The sequence below is a fragment of the Pocillopora damicornis genome, chromosome 4 (genome assembly GCF_964200805.1).
Source record: "Pocillopora damicornis chromosome 4, jaPocDami1.2, whole genome shotgun sequence".
NCBI classification, from domain to species: Eukaryota; Metazoa; Cnidaria; class Anthozoa; order Scleractinia; family Pocilloporidae; genus Pocillopora; species Pocillopora damicornis.
Window position 1 is genome coordinate 1,868,996 of NC_142673.1, and position 22,974 is coordinate 1,891,969.

At 38.6% G+C, this 22,974-nt stretch overlaps 2 protein-coding genes and 2 long non-coding RNA genes across 5 annotated transcripts; 1 reads left to right on the plus strand and 3 right to left on the minus strand.

The window, feature by feature from the left end:
* Positions 1-7,163: 7,163 nt before the first annotated feature.
* On the minus strand, positions 7,164-9,954 carry LOC113672707 (repulsive guidance molecule B). The gene is made up of 3 exons (XM_027189037.2): positions 9,492-9,954; positions 8,801-9,354; positions 7,164-8,338 (listed from the first exon to the last, which is right to left on the minus strand). The coding sequence occupies exons 1-3, from the start codon at positions 9,565-9,567 to the stop codon at positions 7,640-7,642; spliced, it is 1,329 nt and encodes a 442-aa protein (XP_027044838.2). The 5' UTR covers positions 9,568-9,954; the 3' UTR covers positions 7,164-7,639.
* Positions 9,955-11,778: 1,824 nt separating this feature from the next.
* LOC149046423 (uncharacterized) lies at positions 11,779-15,922 on the plus strand. Its single transcript, XR_016185705.1, has 2 exons — positions 11,779-12,025; positions 15,492-15,922. It is a non-coding gene; the product is annotated as an uncharacterized LOC149046423 (long non-coding RNA).
* On the minus strand, positions 12,588-14,389 carry LOC149046424 (uncharacterized). Its single transcript, XR_016185706.1, has 2 exons — positions 14,220-14,389; positions 12,588-12,985 (listed from the first exon to the last, which is right to left on the minus strand). It is a non-coding gene; the product is annotated as an uncharacterized LOC149046424 (long non-coding RNA).
* A 964-nt stretch (positions 15,923-16,886) lies between the features above and the next one.
* Positions 16,887-22,957, minus strand: LOC113672702 (uncharacterized). Of its 2 annotated transcripts, none has more exons than XR_016185704.1 (7): positions 22,648-22,957; positions 22,434-22,508; positions 22,035-22,175; positions 21,747-21,821; positions 19,488-21,344; positions 18,188-18,356; positions 16,887-18,093 (listed from the first exon to the last, which is right to left on the minus strand). XR_016185704.1 is itself a non-coding variant. In XM_027189030.2 (7 exons), exons 1-7 carry the CDS (start codon positions 22,858-22,860, stop codon positions 17,980-17,982), a joined length of 2,658 nt encoding a protein of 885 aa, XP_027044831.2. In that variant the 5' UTR covers positions 22,861-22,948; the 3' UTR covers positions 16,887-17,979. The 2 variants fall into 2 exon arrangements, 1 of the variants encoding a protein (XP_027044831.2); XM_027189030.2 differs by having other exon boundaries at positions 19,474-21,344; positions 22,648-22,948.
* Positions 22,958-22,974: the final 17 nt, after the last annotated feature.

A 22,974-nucleotide genomic window follows, 5' to 3' on the forward strand; every position in this document is an offset into this window, starting at 1 on the left:
TGTTACAGTTTTTTTTTTTTTTCAGAAAAATTCAAAGGTTTTTTTAGCTGCCACTCTTCGCTTCAGCTTCAAAAACAGTCACAGTTTCTTTAACACTAATATTTTCTACAGTGATTTCTTCGGCTGATCTATTTGACTGATCATGGTAGGTTTCTGTAACTGCTCAGTAGTTAACGTATCCCACGGTAACACCATTAGGCGTCTTGTTCAACAAGCATTGGGCAGCCTCTGAGCAAGCTTTCCCCCAGGGAAAATAACTCTTCCACCACTATTCAGTCTCACCTAACAACACATGAGGATATCATCTTGCTTATGTGCTGCAGTTGTGGTAATTACAGAAAATAGACCTGAAAAATTCAATGTTCGACGGGATTGCAGCCCTTGCCTCTCAAAGACTAGCTGAACGCTATTGTGTAACTTAGTTCATGACGAGAGATTTCCCTGTTTTTTTTCGTTGTTGTTGTCGTTGTTACTGCCGATTTTTGTCGTCGTTTTGTCAGCTTGTTTTCGTTTCTTTGGCTAACTGGCTTTAATGAGAGACTTAAGTGATTACCGATTGCTTGAACTGTCACCAACGAGTTTGTTTTCGCGCGTAGTAGCTCGAAGTTCAAATCACCGTAGGGTTCCGGGGTAAATGAAGCCCTTCCCCGTCTTCTGTACTGCCATCAAAAAAATCCCCCACTAAAGCCAAAATCTCTCACAAAATATTCTAAGTTATCATCCAGTCATTATTTTGAGAAATTGTGCTGTTGTGGCGTGTTTTACCGCCCACTACCAATTCTGACTCACGCCACGCGGGAGTCGACCGGAAAATAAATAAAATGAGCACACCTCCAACCCAAAAGATACATGTTCTAGATTTATTAAGAATGTTATTTAGTTCAGCTATTTACGGGGTATTCGTAATTAACGTTCGTTGAATAGAGAAATCTTCATTCACAAAGAAATCCAGGGGCAAGAAAAACCATTCATTTAAGGTAAAAGAGTGAAGTGATTTGAGGGATTCAATCTTACGGAGTATCGAGGAGGCGGCCTATTTTAAATCGTACAAGACTACATGAAACTGACATCTTAGTAATAGTTATTCGATTTTCTCTTGCAACTGAATTTCTTGGTTATCCAATCTCTTTTTTGCAACCGAATCAAACTCAGTTTTCGAATATTCTGTGAAAAGATGAAATATTTAGGTGATCTAAACTTTAGGAAACTGTCAACAATACTCATCTGTAAACCATGACCTTGCCACCCTCAATATTGAGAGAGAGGAAGAGCTAAAATTGTTTTTAATAAGACATCTTTGTGATGTAAATCCGGCTTTAGAAAACGATGACGCATTTCAGCGTACTAGCGTGCTAGCCAAGTCAGCCCTCTAAAGGTTAAAATGCGGATAATGGATAAATGTTCAAGGAAAGACAAAAGTTACAGTTACAGTTACGCTAATCTTTAGAATTTTAAGATTGTTTTTGGCTATAGTATAATCCCGTTTTAAAAAGGAATGTACGTGATCCTTCTTGTAACAAAGAGTCGCACTTTTATTGCTTTGCATTACAGAGGAAGTCAAAATAAACATTTCAGTTTTTCCTTCTCTCAAGATGCAGATTAAAGTGTTTGAGTTGGCCCCCAGCTTGGTGAAAGAGGAAAAAGTTTCCAAAATATGAAAAATACGAGGATAATTTTTTGGCTATGAAATACACTTCATGAAATATGCGGCAGTGGTAAATAGCTTATAACCCTGTAATTTTTGCTTCGTGTGGAATAGCCAGGGTTTGAAAATAACACTTACAAACACATTTCTCTGAAGCACTTCCAATGGCGGTTTATAAGGTACTCGTGTGTCAGAAGCCACAAAATGTAAACTGTTTTAGCTTGAAAGAACAGCAAATACTTTTTAACCGTGATTTTATAATCCTCTTGTCTTTAAAGGTCGTGTTGTGGAAAAAAGACTTTCTGTCAGATGTTGTGTATTTGTTACTTGGGAGAGTTTTCGAACCAAAAAAAGATGATTGTCTTTGTTTGTTTTTTATTTTGTTTCATCTCTTTTGTGATTTCTTTTTACAGTGGCCAAATCTTTACTGGCACATTTAGTAATTTTTGCTTTTTCCCTTGTAGCAGTAACTGAACGCATGTGATTCGACTTATAAACATCACGCGATGTCTATGGATCCGATTGTCAATAAGCGCCAAGTGAACCAATTCCTTCGGCAGATTAAAATTTACCAAGCACACCCGTACATACGCATATTTTACGCTCAAACATTTGCTAATCTAAGGCTACTGTGAAGGAAAAAACTGAGAATCCGTGCAAAACTTTTTTGAATGTCCACAGTAACCCCAAGCTCTTCTGTCACGAATTCAAATAGTTGCCAAAACTGTGGCCAAAGTGAAAATTGGATGATGTATGGAGAGCTTAAGGCTCATTGATTTCAGTGCTACGTTTAATCCGGAAACGTTAAAAGATTTTTTTTTAATCCTGATAAAATGTGCCGCAGAAACTTGTAAACAACTTAACAAGAATTAACACCATTAAATCTCGCTCGCTGTCAACAAAATTTTGAAATCTGATTTTAAACCGCTTAAAACTTGGAGGACATTGCGTTCAACATTTTTGACGATTAACCTTCTGGGCGGGGTTCATGCCCCAAACAATAAACTTAGCGTTGAAAAGACTTATTATCTTACTTAAGATTATTCTTTTGCTATTTTTATTTCACACTGCTGAAAAACAATGTACTACTTGTTCTAAATCTGAAACCGTTTTGGGCTGAAAAATTATTGACTTGAAATCTTGAAATTCTTTTGAATTGTTCTTTCAAGGAGGCCTGCATTCCATCGAAAAGCCTCTACTTTCTATGAACGTGAGTTAAAACTTTCACTTGAGAGATTAAAAAGTGCAGTGAACAGAGCTCTTTTACAACCAGTCCCGCCTCTCTAAGACCGAGGTTTAATGCCGAGGTGGCTAAAAGCGAAGCTTAAGGATGCCAATTGCTAAGCAATTGGGAAATAGTACTTTTCAACATCTTGACCAATAATCACAGCCTCCGGGCCAGCGGGTATCGTACACACCCGGAAGAACGATTATTCACACTTGCAGGCTTGATATCGGGCTAACTATAAACCGCAATTTTTTTTCTCCTTTTGTTTATTTTACTCCCAAATAAGCTTGAAATTAAATTGCTCCAGGAATTACAATTACTGGGATGTATGTAAAGCGGGCTTAAACAGAGCCCAATTCCTCTTTGCCTCCGATTTTGCTCAAGGAATTCAAAATCTTTGCAAACGTGAGAACAGAAAACGAAACGGATTTTTTACCAAATGTTTGCCGTGCATTAAGTTTCAAAGAGGGATTTTAGTCGGTGGGTGTTTTCATTTGATTTAGCAGGTCAGCAAAGTCAAGAGCTGCTCAGTTTTCTTGAGGAAAAAAAAAAACTAAAGAAGTTATTTTTCAGTTGTATATATTTTACTTTAAAGACCAGTTTTTCATCTTAATATGCTATTTTACATATAGGAAACTCTAAATGAAAGTCTACATGTACTCGGTACGACAAGCGTTCAGTTGTGGGAAATTCAAGTTTAAAAGTTGCTTTTCCCATGTGAAATGGTTATCATTCCTGACAGAATTAAAATTAATGGTAGGATAATTCGGATCGTGGCGATATCGTATGTTTCTTTATTACGATTCTATCTCTTTGGAGATCCTTTTTTTTTGGCAATTGATCAAGAAATAAGTATTTCCTTTTGGTTAGTTATCCGGTATAAACTCGCACAAGCGATCGTGTTAAAAGTTTTTTCATTACTCATTTTTTTTCTGTTTTGACACAGAAGCGCTCTGTTTACAACGAAAATAAATACAATATCTATATACGTGACTGAACTTGATTGTATTAGAGTCATACAGTTTCCAGTGGATAATTTCAACTTTCCCAGCCGTGATCACAATATTTTCAAAATTTTAACTTGATCATGCCACTGGTAGCCTGCCTTAGGATCGTCAAGTTTCGATGATGTTTTTGATCCAAAAAAATATTCATTCCTTGGTATCCGTTTTATAGGCAATTCGTAAGATGATAAGCTGTATTTAATCTGAGGAAACTCGTCTGCAAGACGAAAGTGCTTTTGAGGTCTTGAACAATCACCGTATTTACGCGTTCGCTCCGCGGACACAGAAAAGTGAACGATACTGCAATTATTTCGTGATTTTTTTCGCAACAGCTTCTGTTTTTAGTTTTTTTCTTTGCCGTGGTTAATTCAGCAAGCCGAAAACCACCCTAAGTAAGCACTCGTTCAAACCAAATGGAGATAGTGGTCACTTCTCTGTCAAATTCGAGATCATCAGTCATTAGATGAGTCAAAGAGGCCTGGAGAAGAATGCAACAGGCTTCAGTCAGTTACCGACAAACACTGCCAATCTAACTCTATTTCTCAAGGATGCGCGCATTTGAAACTGGCTTAAACCATATTCCATTTTAAAGCTGTACGTTATCGATTAATATTTGCATGAAACTTTTCAAGTTGAATGCTTGTCACCACGGGTGGAAAAGATTGTCTAGGAAACCAGACGGAAATTTTGTGGGCCCAACTAACTACCATAGTGAAGTTGAGCGGGAAAATTCTGAACATTTTGAAAACACGTGTGGTCGAATTAAGCGGGGTTAACTTCTATTGTTCTTGTTATTTTTCATCAATAGGACCATTATCGAGGTTTACCCTAAAACGAAAGGAAAAATTTTGTTTACGTCCAAAAGCTTGTTGTCTTTCATCGTAATCTTCCCACCCAATAGTACAAGAAAATTATACCCATCTGTTGAGCAAGGGGTTCTAAACTGCGCTTTCTTTTTTCATGTACCATCGTAACAACACTGTTTTTGCAGCTGCCGAAATCAAGATGGTCTTCCAGCATGGCTGATACAAATGCTCCAATTATAAAACATATGTCTTTCTTTTTGTGAAAGCACTTTTTCCTCTTGCGTGCCTGCCCGTTGTGCAATCCCCAACACATATTTTTTGTGCTTAAGTTCAAGCTCCTAGAGGTTCTTTTTTGTTTCGAAACTGAAAATAATATCGTGTGAAAATGAATTGCAAATCGTACCGCGAACTGAAAGCATTTAGGGAGCTTTCTTTTGTTTATCGACACAAAACAATTCAATAGGCACTACAACACGACTCTAGGGGGTCCAATCAAAGAAATATTAGTTTATTTTGCCGCACGCCTTTTCATACGCTAGTGTTGGTTTGCAGTTCATAACTTCAATTTGAATATTTTCGCTAGATTTTGCTTCTTTTAAGAGCCGCGGGACGGATTCTGTTTACGTAGTCACGAGCCTTTCATATGTTAAGCGAAGTGTTTACTCTCGTACTAATTTTCCAATAAACTTCATAATTGTGTGTCTTTGAAGAGATCTCGCGGGGTCATTGAATGTCACTGGCGACAATAGCAGCATAGGGGGATGGCTAATGAAACGTGGCAGATAAAGCCAGCCTTCTGGATAACAGTCTGTTTGAGTTTATTTAGAGACAAGATCCAATTTGGAGCTGTTTTGTACAGTACAAATCAGTAGTGCTCCATAATTAATCTATCTTCCGGTGGGGTCGATTTTGAGCTTTAAAGACTCCACCCCAAAAATTAAGATGGATTGCAGTTAAATTGGAGCACTTTAATTTACAAGCATACGTAAAAATCATTTGAGTACGAAGCATGCAGTTAACGACATTAAAGCATAAAAGATTTTGGATGTTTGACGATGAAAAATTGCGGTCCGTTTATTAAGCGGTGGCGTTGTACCACGCGACAGGTAAGTTCAGGATACAACTGCGAAACAAAGAAAATTGACATAATTAGGCAAGAGAGACTTTGATGAATGACAAGTGAAGTCAATGCTTCTTTAAGAACAATGTTTACGCTTTCTATGGACATAAAACACCGCCTATAGACATGATAAACCACCAAAAGCGCGGGCCATCTTTTCGCCATATGGTCATTTCTAAGAGTAAAGTGAGGCAACAAGAAAAGTTAAAAACGTATCTTTACAGCTTTGTCGTTTGGATCAACTCTGGTAGAGGGGTGAAGGTTATGGAAATAATACAAGATTTTGGAGATTGTGTAAGCTTTGCAAAGCTCGCTTTAATAAGCATAAGAATGGATACCGAAGAAGGCTGTAACACTTATCTAATTGCTTTTATCTCGCAAAACGTAAACACCGCAATTTGTCGACCCAAGTGATCGCTGGTTTAATTTCATCGACCAGGAATAATTCTCGTTTTGTAGTCGTTTTGGATCAAATAGAATCAAGTGTAAAAAGTAGAGACTTGGAAATGTTAACGCCTAAATTTCGTGAACAGGTTTAGAAGTGTGCAATAAACCCGTCTGTGACAATGCCTCGACGCGAATCCTTCCTATGCGATAAAACAGGACTCGATAATTAAAAGCACGACTTCGAAATGGAGTAAATATTTGTTGCTGGATTATAACGTTCTTACAGAGGCCGTTCTGTAAAAATGTTGTTAGTTCCTTTTTTTTTACAGAAATTATCATAAGCCATGCAATTATCGTTTCTTAGCTGTCCTTTATCTAGATAATTTCCTTTTAGTAACCAGACAAAATCACCTCTGTATAATTTCTTGGGAATTTTGCAACTGCCCCCCAGCGAGTTGACGCTTCAATGACAGAAAAACAAACGCGGCGGAAAACACACTACATAGTGGCGAATGAAAAATTTGACCTGTTCCTTCTTTAAATTTGGATTTTTAGAACTGTAACGAAATTTAATTCAATTAGAAACTATTCTATAGATAAATATATGTGCTTCGATTAAGGTATGTTTTTAACATTTCCACGAATTACCAAAGTCATTAGATAAGGAAATTAAATAACACTCGATCTTAAACATTTAGCCGTAGATAACATCAGCAAGCCGCATTTTCCGTTTTGAGTCATCGTGTAAGATCTCGCATCAGTAAGATGAATTTTTTTTGTGGAAAACCGTCGATGGCGACAATAAGAACGCGATAATTCTGAAAAATCTGGGGTAGGAAACAAGGAGGAGCTTGATGAAAGACCAAACATGGACAAATATATGAGAGGAAATGGAATACGAGAACGATATGGGACGCAGCGGAAAATGAAAAACATCACACAGGAACCTTTTAGCAACACAAAAACACAGATCTCAATTGATGATCAGATTTATTCGAACATTTCAGCGTTTGTGTGTGTGTGTTTCTTGTGTGCATTGTCAAAATGCTTGTACTGTGGATTTCATAAATTAATTGAGAATGTATAAAACAAATAAATTTCTATGCACTTGCCCTCTGATCCGGTGCCCGACGAAAAATATTGGCATAAAGATATAAAAATGTATGTCTCTAATACTCAAGTGACGAATTTTTTTTCTTACAAACGGTATGTACATTTCTGACAATTTCATAAACAATCTTTCACTTTCGCGGGATATCTACACCGATTTAGTTTCGGTCCGCTGTCTCAAAAATGCGTCGCACTTTTAAAAACTACAAGTAGATTTTGAAAGATTGAAAATAATCTCACTTCAACTGGAATTTCTTGACAGGCCACAGATAAGAATCGCCGATACAGATCATAAATTACTGTACTTTGAAACTGCCATTATGCGCATTTCGGCTCTAGTTATCTTGCCAAAATGAACAAGGAAAACAGTAGAACCGTGAGAATGGCGAATGAATGAGACAGTGTCTGTGAACTTGAAACTGGTATTTTAACTGGCCATGTTGGCTTGTCTGTCCGTGGTTCCGTCATATTGTACGACTGTAGGTCTCTCAATGTTCCAATTTCATCCAGCAGGAATGAATCGTCTAAAGCGTGCCACGCAGCGGCTGTAAAATTCACGTTTCCCGTTGTCAAAAGATCAAATAAACATGAATCCAGATAGAAGCCCGTGATTTTCGTTTCAGTGCAGTTAGCATAGGCCTCTGCGCGAGACATTTTGCTCCTCCGCGGACGCATTTTCGCGAGTTGATTGTCCGTAAATGATAATAGCTCTCGGTAGTCAATTCTTTGGCGAGAAGGACATCCCGTTACACAGAGTCCCGTAGACGGGACAGAAGACAGAAGCTGCTCGGGAATTTTAACGTGAAATGTCAGAAAATCTCCGACCTGTCGGATAATGATCGTGGTGCTGATGTAACAGATTTTTATCTCGATATGAAATCGACGTCCCCTTTTCCTCTGGAAGATTTCAGCGGAGCAGTCTGCAGGTCCAGTCCGTTGTGTTCCATCGTGGAACTCAGCGGGAAGCGAACCCGCTTCGGCTCGATAAATTTTCTGATCTACGCAGCCCTTTCCATTCGCTTTTATCAGCACTGTGATCTAAAAGAGAAAATATGAGTGCAGCGATTAACATACACAGTCACCAAATCGCGATCCATCAATTTTGGCAGCCTCTTGTGCGAGCTGTGATGATGGATTGCTTTATTTCAGAAACAAATTGCATGATGATATGTGATTAGTTTCATCACAAAAGCGAACGAGATCGGTCAGTGCAACGAACGATTAGAACAGTAAACGGTTAATGAATGCAGCGGTTGGGCACTAAACTGACACCGCAGCCGTTTAGCAAACCCATTGGGAAACACACAAGCTTGTGAAATTGACAAGCGGCACAGCGCTGAAGACATGCCGTGTTTCTGTCAAGCAGTTGGAGACCATATTTGAATACTGTAAGGAAGCCGTAAGCTGTAGGACGTGTATGCATAATTCAAAAGCCTGTGTTGTTTGGACACGTTCCGTGTAGAGAAGGGCGCAAATTCAAAATAATTTACCAGTACTTACGGTGTTCGTGGCTGTAGCGCTTGAACCCGCTACCAGCGGCACGTTGGTAACTTGCACAGAGAAATAATTATTGTCAATAAGCGGCCACGCTCCCTGAACGACGCAAGTTTGACGTTCCTCCGTAAATGTTTTTAAATGTGGGTCCCCGAATAATGCACACAATCGAAAATGGTGTGGGTTTAGCCTAATTTGTTCTTTAGAAGGTTTGAGGTCCTCAGATGTAAAGTTCAAACAACCAGGTCGTTTCGTGGTTGGCTTAGTTGGAGACTTTGTACCGATCAGAGCTGTTTCGTTTGTAGGAAGTGAAATATTCCCACAATTTCGGGCTTTCATTGTCATCGGTATCAAAGTCGATATTGTAAGAAATTGAAGATCTGAGCGACAACTTTTGACTGTCTTTTTTACGTCCTCTACGCAGCGTAAATAAACAGCCAAAGCGGTGCAGATTTCTTGGTTGTTCTCACCGACCGCTTCTGTAGTCCTAATGTACGGCGTAGTGCAGCGGTCGCTGATAATTTGCGTACACTTTTGTGTCTCTGCTGTGACAACCAGCACTACGAGCACAAATGAGAGAACGAGTAATGTGAGTATATTTACATTTAAAGCCATCACAACATAAGGATTACTCGGTGAATCGTATCGAATAGTAACGAACGCGCGATCCGAGCGTTCGATTGAAGAGTCTACTCACGTAGAAGCGGAAATAAACAAGTCGTGAGCAACACGCGGCACAAGTCGGTTTTTCGTCGTTTAAATCGAAAACTCATGTCCCTGTTAGGCTGCCGTCTGAACTGTCGCACATAACTGCATGTAGACCATGTAACACTGTCACAATTCTGTCCTTCCTCGCGAGTCGATCGCTCGATCCAGTCCAGGCCAATTTGCTTGATGGGAATGAAAACCAAATGACTCAATTCACTTATCAATCAGAGAGTTGACAGCTCCAATACAAAGATACTGATTAACAAGGCCGTCGCCGCCCCAAGTGACCCTTACAGGCGATTGAAAACTTTTCACAAGTTACGATCGCGATTCCGTCGCAAATTTCTAACAGCAAACGTTCACTTTGGCCAAGTCACGTTCAAATAAAGGGCTTGGGTAAAGAAGCCGAGTTCTTATAGGGGGCTGTCGTTTTTTGAGTAGCCCCCTAGTGTGGTTTCCCGTCACAGTAGAACCACCGAAGCAGCTGTCATTGTAATTAACAACAAGTTCTTTTCTTTGTTGTCATTGGTTGGCGCTGGGTAGAATTATCGCCCGCGGCTATTCAAAGTACCCTTGCATAACAGACCAATCGGCCGTCCGTATCCAGCTCGGAACTCGTACATAATTGAGCGGGTTGTCATTCATCATTTCTCCTTTTGTTCCCTCGCTCGCTTATTGGCGGAGACTTGTTAAAAATTACAAAGGGGGAAGGAGTGTTGACAGTACCACCGGGGGATTCCGACTTATGCTTCTAACCTCAAATAACAAAAGCTTGCTAGAGCTTACTGCCACATACGGCTACAAATAAAATCTTCGCGGTGAAACCAAGCAGAAATCCTTTCCCAGGTGACAGCATGCGACAGTTTTTAAGCTTCCTAAATCCTTCTATAGCTCGACCAAACCGCGCAAGCTATTAATGACACACTTCTGTTGATTTAGCTTAATTATACTTTTGTAGTTCGACACTTCAAAAATTACAAATGTCATATTTGGGAAGGGTTCGAGACAAAGATAACATAAAAAGCTTATCAAAAAACAAAATAACAGAATTATAACTCTACAATAAGGCTGTAAAATGTTGTTTTCTTCGCTTTCGGATATATTCAACATGCTTTCGAAACGCGGTTTTTTTCCACCTTGAGAGCATGGTATAAATAAGTTATTCGAGGAGTGAAGAAGCGGTCTTGAAATGCGAACAGCGTGCTGCGAAGCTGCCAGGTCCTTATCCCAATGATATGCTGTGACGCCCACGTCTAATGAATATTGGTCTTCTTTCACGTCGCGAAGACACAAAAATCTTTTTCCGGTGGTGTCATTAAAGGTTTCCCGAGCCCCTCAAGAACGCATATTTCACAAGCAAGCGCACAGCGTGTGAAATTGAATCACAATGGTTTAGAATCTCTGGGTACACAGCGAGAAGCTTCGAGGGAAAGAGAAGTAATTTTCAGTCTTTCGATAATCAGCAGTCGAGCCACTGAGCCTTTCTTTGAGTCAATTTCCTGTTGTTTTACGAGTTTGAATAAAACAAGTTTGCAACGAGTTCTAACTGCTCAACAAATTGTCTATTAAATTTTAACTACTTCAACTTAACTTCAGCTATCTGTGGCTAAACATTTCTTGCATCTCTTTTTAGCTTAAAAGGCTGTTTGGTAAAATTGTAAGACGTCCCCTGACGTTTGAGCTCTTTAAATTAAAATTAACCAGTTTATCAAAAAGTGAATCTCTAAAAGTATACTGTGCAATTTCTTGTGATGCTTTAGTGTAAATTTCGTCAGTTAGCTCAAAGTTATTGCGGTAACTTAAACAACATTCAACGATTGTTCAAAGGAGTTTTCAATCCTTCAATTGAAGGTCGTGCCCCGCTGTTGTTACAGAATGGAATTATCCGGCGCAATTTAAGCCCTGGCATGGAGGAAAGTTTGTAATAACATACGACAAGCAGCGATGTTTGTTTGGAATCCAGAAAGGAAAATTAAAATCTGTGGGAGACAGAGGTTATGCAGATAAGGTGGCCCCGACACAGTGGGTCATTTTTGTCCAAAAAATGAACACATTTCAATTTCCAACTGGGTCTGAGCTGATTACAGACAAATTAGTTTTCTCGACCAACTCAGAATTCACGGCACGATGTAACAATGTCTTGTTTACAAGCAGTTGAAAACCAACAGTTTCTTTTTGAATCGTCGGATTAAGACGAGTCACCGCGATCTGAGAAACAAGGGCTATTTGTGGAACCCATGAAGTACTGCTGTGAAGCGACGTGAACTGAATTCCAATGAAGTTCTTTCTGTGCTAAATGCACAAAGATGATTTGAAGATATCGTTTGGATTTGATCAAGAGTTTCATTCGTTGACCTGTTGTTGGGATCTTAAGAAGCTGTCAGACAGAACTATCAAGTTTTCAAGTGAGACAAAAGTTATTCACGCCAGGAAAGATTTGTTCGACGAAAAGATATCAGCAACGTAAAAGAAATATTTCCTTTGAATCAGTGGAATATCAAATTCTTCTCAGTCTAACCGCCGGTAAAATACCTTATGCTATGTTGTTCTTAAGCGAGGTTTGAACTGTTTCAGTTTATAGCGTTTATCGTCCGGCAAAATCGAACTTAATATTGATAGTTCTCTTCGCCACATTTACAATCAGTTAAATTAGCCCCTCGAGGTCGGCAGGGGTCCTTGTATAACCATTAATTAGTTCTTCACTACAACTAATCCGGCCCCTCACCTTTAAAAAAGCGGCGAGGCTTAAGATTAAAAAAAAAAAAAATTGATTCAACTGAAAATTGTGTCTTTTAGATGTGTGCGACATATCAATTTAGAGAGGGTTTATTAAGACAGTCACAAGGCAGAATTGTTGTGGTCACTTTTTTCAAGCGAAACAATCGGAAACCACACTAAATAATGAATAGGGCGGTCCGAAATTTATTCAGGACACGGTAGATTTAGTGTCGTGGTTGATCTGCATTCTGTTAGCTTGATTTTACGAGCAATTAGTTTTGAATTAGTGGTTTGTATATAGACACACTTTGAATTTTTTACGGTTTTCACACCAAACCCACGCCACCTCGTTTCGTCTTGACACCGATTCCTTTAACACAAACTTTATTTTGATGTCGCACAGCGAAGAAATTTGGTGTAAACTTTACCACGCATTCCTTATATTTATATCAACTTTAGATAAGTTGAAATGAATTTGGCTTCTAGTTGTAACTGAAAAATTCAAAATGGAGGAAATAGTATTTGAATATAAAATAAGGTTGTTAAAGCACACTTCAACTGAAGGTGACTGTTTAAGAACTGATGTAAACACATGCCACTAGAATACAAAACTACATAGAATTCTGCCCTCAAGAGCAAAGGTTCGTTATTTTTTTCAGCCACGTGTATCAAGTCTTCTGTTGCGGCCTGCATCACAAAAGAGATAATTTCAGACTGTGCGGATTGCCACTTTAAGCTGTCTTATCAATAAACGCCTTTAGCGACCTGAAATATTGACGGGAAAGGTGTTAAGTTCTGTTAAGAGTCATCTTAAAACGCAAGATTGGACCAGAAGCTCGCTCACACAAATGTAGACCACGACTTTGTGCTCAAAACCGAATTCAATATCAGTAACAACAGAAAACCGTACTTGGTCAGAAGTTTTCTAATCAAGTTCACTTTACACTTAATTATAAAATTTTTGAGGTAGATTTAACTCGAAGTTCATTTTCGTGTGTTTCAGTATAACTTTTATATTGTTTTGAGTACGATAGGAAATCCAGGAACTTTTCCAAGGACTTGAGATAAAAACTCAGACAGCAAGCTCGATGAGCACTCTCACACACACTAAAAATATCATAGATACATAAACACAACTAAACGTAAAAATATTTGGGGAGTGATTGATGACAAGAGTCCATGTTCATCGGAAGAGGGCAGATGATAAAGTCACATGAATGGGATCTCAGTGAAAGCTGTTATGCAATACAAATCGTGTCTGGCTCAAATATTAAAACTGGCATTTATTCGGCACAAATATCGATGAATAACTTGCATGAATATCAGCCTAAATATCGATGACTTAAGCACTTTTGTCGCTGTTATTCAGCTCTTTAAAAAAAGAAGAGAGGAACGATTCGGTGTTAATAAAACTTAGTTTTGTTGATGTAAATGCTTGCACCGTGAAATCAAGATCTTCTAGCAATGAACTCTCCTAACAGGTTTTAATCTTCTTATTAGGAAAAAAGCTATTTTTTACTCTTTTTAAATTATGATAAACTTTCCCACCATTCGGAAGACATGAACTTTTTAGCGACGTGTCAACAACAGTCTTTGCATCTAATGAGTTACCCGTTCTTATTTCCTTTGCATAATTGCCCTGGTTGATGTCGGCTAAAACCTTTTTTCTGCTAAGCTGTTGATCTAGAATCATCTCTTTCGCTATTATTTCCTTTGCCTCACTGTTATGTTTTCTCAAACTCTTTTCCACAAATTGAGATCATTCTCCTCCACCTGTCTAGTTTAAAGACGGTTATTATATTGAATAATGTTTCTTGTCTCGAAAAAACAACTTAGCGAAGAACTCATTACGATAATCATTTAGAAAAATGACTAATTGCTCTGGGAAATTAATCTTCCAAAGTCTTTAATCATCAACACAACCTTCTTTCGTTTCAATATCGAACTTCTCTTAGTAATACAAACGAAGCAAACAGACGCAAAACAAGACAAAACAAACCTTTGTCCTTCCGTGAAGTTCTCTGAAGAAATTAATTTAAAACCAATTGTCTTTGTGGCAGTTATCAAACAGGTTTAAGGTGTTTTTAGGTGGAAGATCATATCCAATATCCAGTCTAAGTTTGATTATTCCAGCGATAAAGCAAATTATACATGATGTATAATTCAAAAATTCTCGATTTTACCAGTTTGCTTCTACATAAGGTTTTCGGTACAGTGACCAACGAGACGAAAGGACGTTGCGTAATTACAACGAATGAACTCAGTCAAACGAAAATTGTTTGAAAATATTTTATTTTTCCGAAGCAACTGGCTGAAGATGATAAGAAAGATTAGAGAGTGCTTTAAATTGAGGAAGTTTAAATTTACATGCTCAACCATCAAGCGGGTCATGTTAATTATAGCTTAATCCTAAAAGGAGGCGCAGTTTTTCATTTACTTCAAATTTAGTCTGAAAATTGTCCATATCATCTTTCCATAATGGAGGAAACGACAACAATTATAGCCGAACAGGTGAAAGGTCGGTAAATTTCCTTTGCTCTTAAGCTCTGAAATGACAGAATTCTCTTAATAGCACATTTAGCTTATCACACAAATTGATGCAGTTCACGTTTCTCTGTTTTAACAGGTCTGACAGGTGAGTGGACGTCCCATGGACATCGCGCGATATCACGAAAGTATTTATAGATTCTAATGAATTAGCAATCGGAAAGAAAACTGCGAAGTCAGATGTGTATGAACACAATGTGCAAATCGAAATAGCAAAAAAAAAACATTCTGATATATACTTTGCCTCAGAGAATTTCGAGGAAATGAGCTAGTTCCTTTTTTCCAACAATCTTGCCCCCTGTGGCGACCATCTTTAGGAAGAGACCACCTCGCGAAAAACATCGCGTGCCAAAAACCCTTAAGTTGTCATTCATAAAATCAACCACCTGTCCTAACTGAAAAATGGGATGTTATCACGCTGGGCAAGATGGCATGGAAAACGAAAATTCCTGCTTTTTTACTGCATTTGTAGAACATTATGTCAAGAACAAAATAATGAGAGATCATGAGAAAAAAAAACCCTATCATTTTTTTCTTGAATGAAAACACCTACACCGCACACGCTAAGGTCAATATGGCTGGTAGTCAACGACTGAATGATTTCGAACAATGAAATTCAAGGAAAAAACAAAAACAGCAAGTCAGTCTTTGTCTTCCATCTGCCTGGAGAATGTTCATATCAGATAACTGAAATACCTTTTCATTTTTTCTTCTCTTTCTCTAGGAGAATTTCGAAACCAAACTGAGAACAAAATTGTCAGTATGAAGAATCACTGAGTATGTGGAGGAGTCTGCTTGTTATCGTGATTTTGTATTTGGGAGCCGTTGGGAGCCATCAAGCTTTTGCTGGAATAACTTAAACTGAACAAATAGGTCGAGCTTTTTTAGAGACCTAAGCGAAACATAAAAAGAAAATAAGCTGCTCCCATAACCACTAGCTCAATTTTTCTTTTCGGGTAGAAAATGACAGTTTTCAATTTAGAATTCAGCCGCTACTTAACAACCGTTGTTTTCAGTTTAGAACATTAATATTCAGTTTAACGTTTCGTTTATTAAATGGGTTAAAACAAAGCACCCGTTCTTCTCCAACACCCAGGGAGGTCCAAGTTTTCCATATTTTCCGGAAAATTTCCGAGGAATAAAATGTCCATGATTGAGTCAAGGTAAATATCTCCTGGATCGAACTCAATATCAGGACATTTTCTCTACTAAAGAGTTTTTCGTGAGTTATGATTGAACCTTCGAATCTTTTGTCGATCTGTAAATTCTCTCAGAGAAACCCATGCCATTAGAGAAGGAATAAAAAATTGGCACTGACAGAATGAGACTCGAAACACCGCAAGATTTCATTTCGTGTCCGTCACGCGTGGGCTTCGCGTTGTAACACGAAATTTTATTGGGATAACATCAATCCTTTTTACTGAATGCTAAATATCGGCGCACCGGTTCTTGGAGTTCAAACTTTTAATATTGCAATCGGTGTACTTTAGAATATTTGCTGATATTACGTAGCCTAAAATGTAAAAATGAATAAATTGATGAGTTTCCCTGGGTGGTCCACGAAATTACCCTTTACAGGATACTTTTTGCCAACAGCCGGAGGAAAATCGTATTTTTAATCACCGGTGGAATAAAAAGTTATAAAAGAGAAGAACAAACAAAAAAAGAGAAACAAATCCCACCCTGATACGGTCTGGACCTTTCGGACAGTTTCTGTCCTACCAACACGAGACTCGATCATCAGGAAACTCAAAATGAAAATTGAGAATTCCTTAATTGCTTTTAAACCTTGTTAAGGAAAGTAACTCATTTCAGAACTTTGTTTACTGTCTGACAAATGCTTTTAGGAAGAGGGCGGATTTAAAAATATTGTCACTTAATGACAGGTTTTAATTCGACGCACATTTCTCAAAAGCTGATACGAGGCTTTTTTTTAGTCCCCTCTTGATGGAAAAATTAGAAGGCGAAATAAAATGTTCACAAAGGGACGAAGTAACGTCTTCCACCTGTTTGCTGTCTGTTTTATTAATGCGGTTATTTTGTCTTGAATGAAGGGAAGAGGGAAGGTAAACAAGTAAGATGCTATAGAACTGAAAGTAGGGTCGGTTTTAAAAATATCTTTGTTATAATTAAAAAGGTTTAATTATTCAAAGAGACATTAAATATATTGTGCCTAACTTACTTGACATCATTATAACACGCGGGTTTTAATTTGCATGCAAATTAAACATCTAAAAACATTAAATATCAAAAACATGCAATGGATGAAAAATAAACAAACAAGCACAGCTGATTTCACCTTTTTGAGACATGATAAATTTACAACCACAATAGCTACTCGTTATTTCAGGGTTCAATGGTGGATGGTATTGCAAAAACTTTCTATAATCTTGGGGAGAGGGGTGGGTAAAGAGGGAGCGTAAACACAGGCTAATATACGCCAGTACTATACCTAAATATCGCTGAGGAAAACAAAATACATCCTAATATTGACACATGATCCGGCCTCTTACGATCTATGTCAAAGATATTGCTGCATATACAGTTTAAAACAAATAATCCTCCTTCAAAATACTTTTTTTTTTTCAACACAGAAATGTGTAAATTAAAATAGATCTAAGTAGCCACCTTTACTTCCGCAAATGGCAATACTGTTTAGATCTCGCCTTCTCGTGTGACAGTCTATAAGTTTTTTGCAGGTTTTGTGATTGAAACATCGTTACAATATAGTTGCGGTCAAAAGTATTCATCAAACTACGCAGATCAGTCATATTCGCAATTGTTTTTTACTTCAGCTAACGATAAAAAATGAGTTATTGTCACGGAAGACCAAAGCATTTTTTGACCGCGGTAATATCTAACCTTGTTGTTGTGTCTTGCACAAATTCTAATTCGAGGGCGTATGTAATGGGCCATTTCAAAATGGGGACGTAACTTATTTTGTAATCGATCGTCGAAAAAAAAACTTCGGCTCAATTCATGCTATTTTTAGTGTTTCCTGCTTTTATCTCCATTTTTTGAGAGCCACAACGTAAACAAAAAGACCTTAAAATGTCTCTCCATGAGCATAAATCCGAGCCCTGTTTTGATCGTACATTGGTGAATTTTTTCAAACACTATCAGCCTTGTTCTCTGCTAATTCTTTGAAAAATTCCGGGAGCTTCATTTACACAGAAAGAATCCAGGAGAAGGCGACCCCGCTAAGAGTGACATCAGCTTGATTTCTTGAGTTTTGGAACAATGAAACTCCTCATGAAGGCCGACAGGGATGGTGGAATACCAGCATTTGCACGGCTTCTCGACAAAGTTTTATTCACAAACGATATCTGTTTGAAGAAAGAAATTCTGTAAATATTATAATGAATCAGAAAGAAACCACGATTAGATTTCAATTTTTTTTCTCTCCTTTCATTTCCTTACCTGAACATCTGGCACCTGAACCAGTAGAGAATTTTCTCGCGAGTTGAATAAAGTCTTGCGTTTTTTGGTGCAGTCCAATATGGAGGGGTTTTCAGTGTTTGTGGTGCAGGTCGAGCCACACTGCTTTTCGGATAGAGCGGACACCTTACGGACACGCGGAGTAGGTTTTCTAAGACCAGACAAAAACAAAATTTTTCACCACAGTATTTTACGTGTTTACAAAGGGGCTGGACTCGCTAGTGACAGATTAAGTAACACTAATCCCAAGAAGCACTAAGTGATATCGGTACACGTTGGGAAACCCAATGAGTCTCTTTTCGATGGTAACCAAAATACCTCGAAGGTCTGGGAATCTCTCTAGTTCGACTGAGCCACGTTGTTGTTTTTTGTGCTTTTGCACAGTTTTAATAATCTAAGAGATTTCTGCGACGTAAGTGCCCCTCGTGAGCAGGCCATACGAAGAAGGACGTTTTAAATGAGACTCTCTTTAAAACGGAAAGATATTCACTTCATTTCAGAAAATAGGTTTAAAAGGCAGGAAAACCTCCGGAAAGATATATTTCATTAGGTTCTGCCTCCGGAAAGATTTTTTTCCCCTGGTATTTTTGAATGAAATATCTAAATTTAAGACAGTATTGTTATTGAGCTCGTCATAGTTTAAATTCTCGAGGAAAGTGATCTATTGAGGAATATTTTGCAAGGTCACGCTCTCGACATTGTTTTTCACAGCAGTATTTGTCTCAAAATGCCATCTTACGCCGAAAACTTATTGTTTCTTGTCAAAGCTCGGATGTTGTTTAGTCTTATTGGCGTCATCTCTGCGTGTCGTGGTTGGAAAAAGGGAGGAAAGAATTTCAGTGATATTAAACTCCCTAATAAATTAGATTAAATGCTTTGGCGTTTATAATTTTATTTGTGTTTTGGAGGGCGGCGTTCACTCGAAGTTGTCTCTGAAGACTGAATATCCACTAGATAACAAAGTGAAATCGCCAATGAAGATGGAGTAGCGACTAAAAAAAATGGAAAGTGACTTTTTATATTAAGCTTAAAATACCTCAAAATAATATACACCTCTGGTCCTGAAAAGAGGCCCTGTTCATTGCCGAGTGTTCAATTGCTCAGCTGATCAAGCATCAGACTGAGAAATCGTAAGGTATGAGGTTCGAGTCGTCACGTTTTTGAAAAATGTTCATCACCTTTCCGCAAAAATCTCCTCTTTCTTGACAAAACCTCATCAACTTCACAAAAAAAAAAAAGAAAGAAAAAAGAAAAGAAAAGTTTCTTACCTTTTCTTAATTACCTTTTGTTTGCCACCTTGTGCATTTTCTTTTGTGCCCCATACTATTTTCCCTTTGCCCCCTGATTCTGTGGGACCTTGCCCGTTTTTTCTTGATCGACCTGTGTCCCGCGAGTTCTGTTCATTAGCCTGACACGATAGTTGCGTGTTAGAATCCATGTCAGTGGTGCCTACGTCTTGTTGTTTCTTTGATTTAATGACATCATCAACTGCTTGTAACTCCTGCGCGGTGTGCCTCTTGTTTCTGTTCTTCAAGGGGAGGTCATCTTTCTCCTTTTCATTGTTAATTTCAAGCCCACTTTGGCATTTCTCGCTATGTGAGGGTTTTTCATGGTCAGATAATGATTCTTCGACCGTTTTGATTGAATTGTCGCTTAAAACCAACTTCCCTTTGTCCGATCTCTGATTTCTGGAAAGTTGGCCATGAGCGGATGTCCCATTACTCAGCCCTTCCAGCACTTCCGTTTCCGGTTGTTGAGATGTCCCGTCAAGAGGTTTGTGAGCTGTCGTCGCACGTGAGAGGCGTGACTTGTCAACACCCGGGCGATCAATTTCACATGATGACATCTCAATGTCACGAGGAAATGGATTAACTTCTGGTGATGATGTCTTCGAAATGGCGGGTTCGATACCTTTCTGACACTCGACACCGGCTTTGGATTTCTTTGCCACGGTCTCGCCGTCAATAACATTTGGTTTTGGTTTAATTTTTTTTGCTCTTCTTCTCAAGACTCTTCTTGACCCTTGATCTGTGTTTTCGTGTGCGCTTCTCTGCTCAATCGCGTTGCCTTCCGCAGGTGAAGACTTATCCTCTGTTGATGTTACTCGTCTTTGGCTTCCTTTTTCCTTTGTGCTCTTTAGCTTTTTCTTGTCCTGTTCTTGGACGCCCGAGAACTCTTCATCCCGCTTATCTTTAGAAGACGTTTCTACTTTTTTATTGTCCTCAGTCAATTGTTTTTGTTCTTCACTCAAATCAACAAAGAAATCGTTGTCTTCGTCAATGGATGAGATCTTCTGTTCTTCAGTCCCTGGATTCAAACTTTCAGGAATCTGCTTCTGTGAAGGTTTCTCCTCAAATTTCTTTTCATGATATTGCAAGTCGTCGTTTTTTAATTTCACTTTTCCTTCTTCGCCACTTTCCAATTCTCTCCTGTTTGCAATATCCTCAACAACTGCGTGTTGTAGCACCTCTCGTACAATTTCACCACGTCCCTTTTTCACTGAGGTTACATCTTCCTCTTGAACCTCCATACCAGGTTTATCTTCACTTATATCCGGGTTTTTACCAGTCTCTGGTGATTTATGTGACTTCCCCGGGGTTTTGTAATCCTGGAAAGGGACGTCATCCTCTTCAGAAGCACCGGATGCTATCGATAAACCTCTGGCGTTGCAGACTTCAAGGATTTCCCTTTGCTCTTCTCTCAGTGTATTTGAAGTACTCCTCTCACATGTAACGTTATGATTACGAAGAACCTTCTCCTTTTGAGGACTCTTTTGTTTTCCTTCGTTTTCTTTCTTACCAAATTTGTCGTCTTCTTGTTCTTTATTACTGTCTTGGACAGTTTTATCTTTCGCTTTTCTTCCCCTGTCATATTTGTGTTGATCTTTCCTCGGTTCCGCTTTTTTTCTTCCTCTCTGATTATTCATTTTCCTATCTGCTTTCACAACATCCTTCTTTCCATTGTCACTCGCATTCCCATTTTGCAGATCTCCGCCAATCTCTTGGCCGTTAGACCCTTGGAAAAGTTCGCTCATCAAAGCGGAGGTTTGAACTTGTGTCGAGGCGTCACTCTTTTGAGAATCAACCTGAGTCATTGTCGAAGCGTTGTTCACATCAGTCCTGGCTTGAATACCCTTGGTCTTGTTCCAAAAAGGAAATGTTATTTATTACAAACTAGCTGATTTACTGAAGGCGTTTCTGCCGCATTCGTTTCTTTTTCTGGCGAACATTTGGGTGCACTGAAAGGCCGGGTTAACTAAACGACAATTCGCAGCGACGTTTCACGGGGAAAAGTCGCAGCGACAATTTTCTTCGTGTGCTCTGAATTAAGTCTATGAAAATCTGTCAGGGTGAATGAATTTTGATGCTACGTTCAGTTACAAGGATCGAAGCCAGTCTGAACTCGTGCAACTGACCACAGAGACTACAACTCAGTTCACGAAGTGAGTCTCGCCCTTCTATGAACGGACAAAAACTAAAAAATAGCACTCAAAACGCTTTAATCCTCAAGTAAGGATGACGAAACGAAAAAAAAAATTTACCTTCATTGAAACTTCTTTCTTTTTCAGCTCCCTCCTGAGTTCTTCAGCTTCCTTAGATGCTTGAATCTGCTTGTCCTTTGCGGAAAGGAAAGGAAAAATATGACTGAAAACTAAGACGTGCCCCCATGAATGGAGGAGTTTTCATTGGAGAGGGGTTCAAGAACTACTCTCCAAGACATGTATAAATTCTTGGACATAAGATATCGCTTTGTGATGAAACTATCTTTAAGGCTAGCAAGAGGTTTTTATCTTTTTTTTTTTGTTAGAAAAATGCTTCGTAAAAATTACCTTCCAGGTCTTAATCTCCCTTTTCAATAAATTTTCCTTGTTACTCGAAGTGGTTCTGTACTGTTCAATTTTTCCATCCATCTCCGATTTCATTCTGTCTTCCAGTTCTTTCTTCTCCAGAAGATGCTGAATTTTTTCATTCTATCGGTCAAAGTTTAAAATGAGATAATAATAACAGCAATGGCAAGCACGGAGGAGATGATGATGATGAAAATGACTATTGAATAATGATAAAAGATCTAGACGCTCTCAAATTAAATTAAAATCTTTCCCAGACCTGTATGAACTTTCGAGGGTTTCCACAGGTTACCCGAAATGGAGTCTATTCTACAATACCTCGATTTATTTCGCCGATCCCAAGGAGGCTCGAGAAAACAGGAATTGACAATCGGCATTTACCTGGAGTGTCTTTTGAGAGGTTTGTTGCTGGCTTGTCACGTTCTCGAGTTCCGTTGACAGGCATTTAACTTGCTCCTATACAGGAGAAAAGATTGAGATGTGATCCTATCAAATGACCATAGATACGAAATCCAGTGATCTAAGAACTAAAAATGACTAAATTTTGGTAAATAAACATGCGACTACATCTTTTACCATTGTCCTTCACTTTTACCTTCAGTCTGCATTCGTGTTCTCGGAGTTTGTTGTTGACTCGAACATTCTTCATAAGCTGCTCGTTTTTACACAAGAGTTCTAATTCTACTATAGACCGTTTACAGAAAAACGTATCTTGGAACACCTGTAGCTTAGATCTTTCGTATTCAGCCTCTAAAAGTTTCAGTTCGACGGAAAAACAGTTTTCCTTCGTATTGGAGCCGTCCGCCATCTTTATCAGTTTGAAAGCAATCGCTCGCGCTTTGTTTTCAAACTTGTTAACTTTAATCGTTGATTGGTCAAAATATGGAAAATATTTAGCGCTGATTGGCTCTTCAACACTACC

Excerpts from the sequence above, each read along its gene's own strand:
- LOC113672707 (XM_027189037.2), bottom strand. The coding sequence starts at position 9,567 with ATGAGTTTTCGATTTAAACGACGAAAAACCGACTTGTGCCGCGTGTTG. Across the intron at positions 9,355-9,491 it reads TTGTTTATTTCCGCTTCTAC|TGCTGGTTGTCACAGCAGAG; the intron begins GTGAGTAGACTC and ends TTGTGCTCGTAG. Across the intron at positions 8,339-8,800 it reads GCGCTACAGCCACGAACACC|ATCACAGTGCTGATAAAAGC; the intron begins GTAAGTACTGGT and ends TTTCTCTTTTAG.
- LOC113672702 (XM_027189030.2), bottom strand. The coding sequence starts at position 22,860 with ATGGCGGACGGCTCCAATACGAAGGAAAACTGTTTTTCCGTCGAACTG. Across the intron at positions 22,176-22,433 it reads CCTCTCAAAAGACACTCCAG|AATGAAAAAATTCAGCATCT; the intron begins GTAAATGCCGAT and ends TTTGACCGATAG. Across the intron at positions 18,094-18,187 it reads TTCAGGTGCCAGATGTTCAG|ATATCGTTTGTGAATAAAAC; the intron begins GTAAGGAAATGA and ends TTCTTCAAACAG.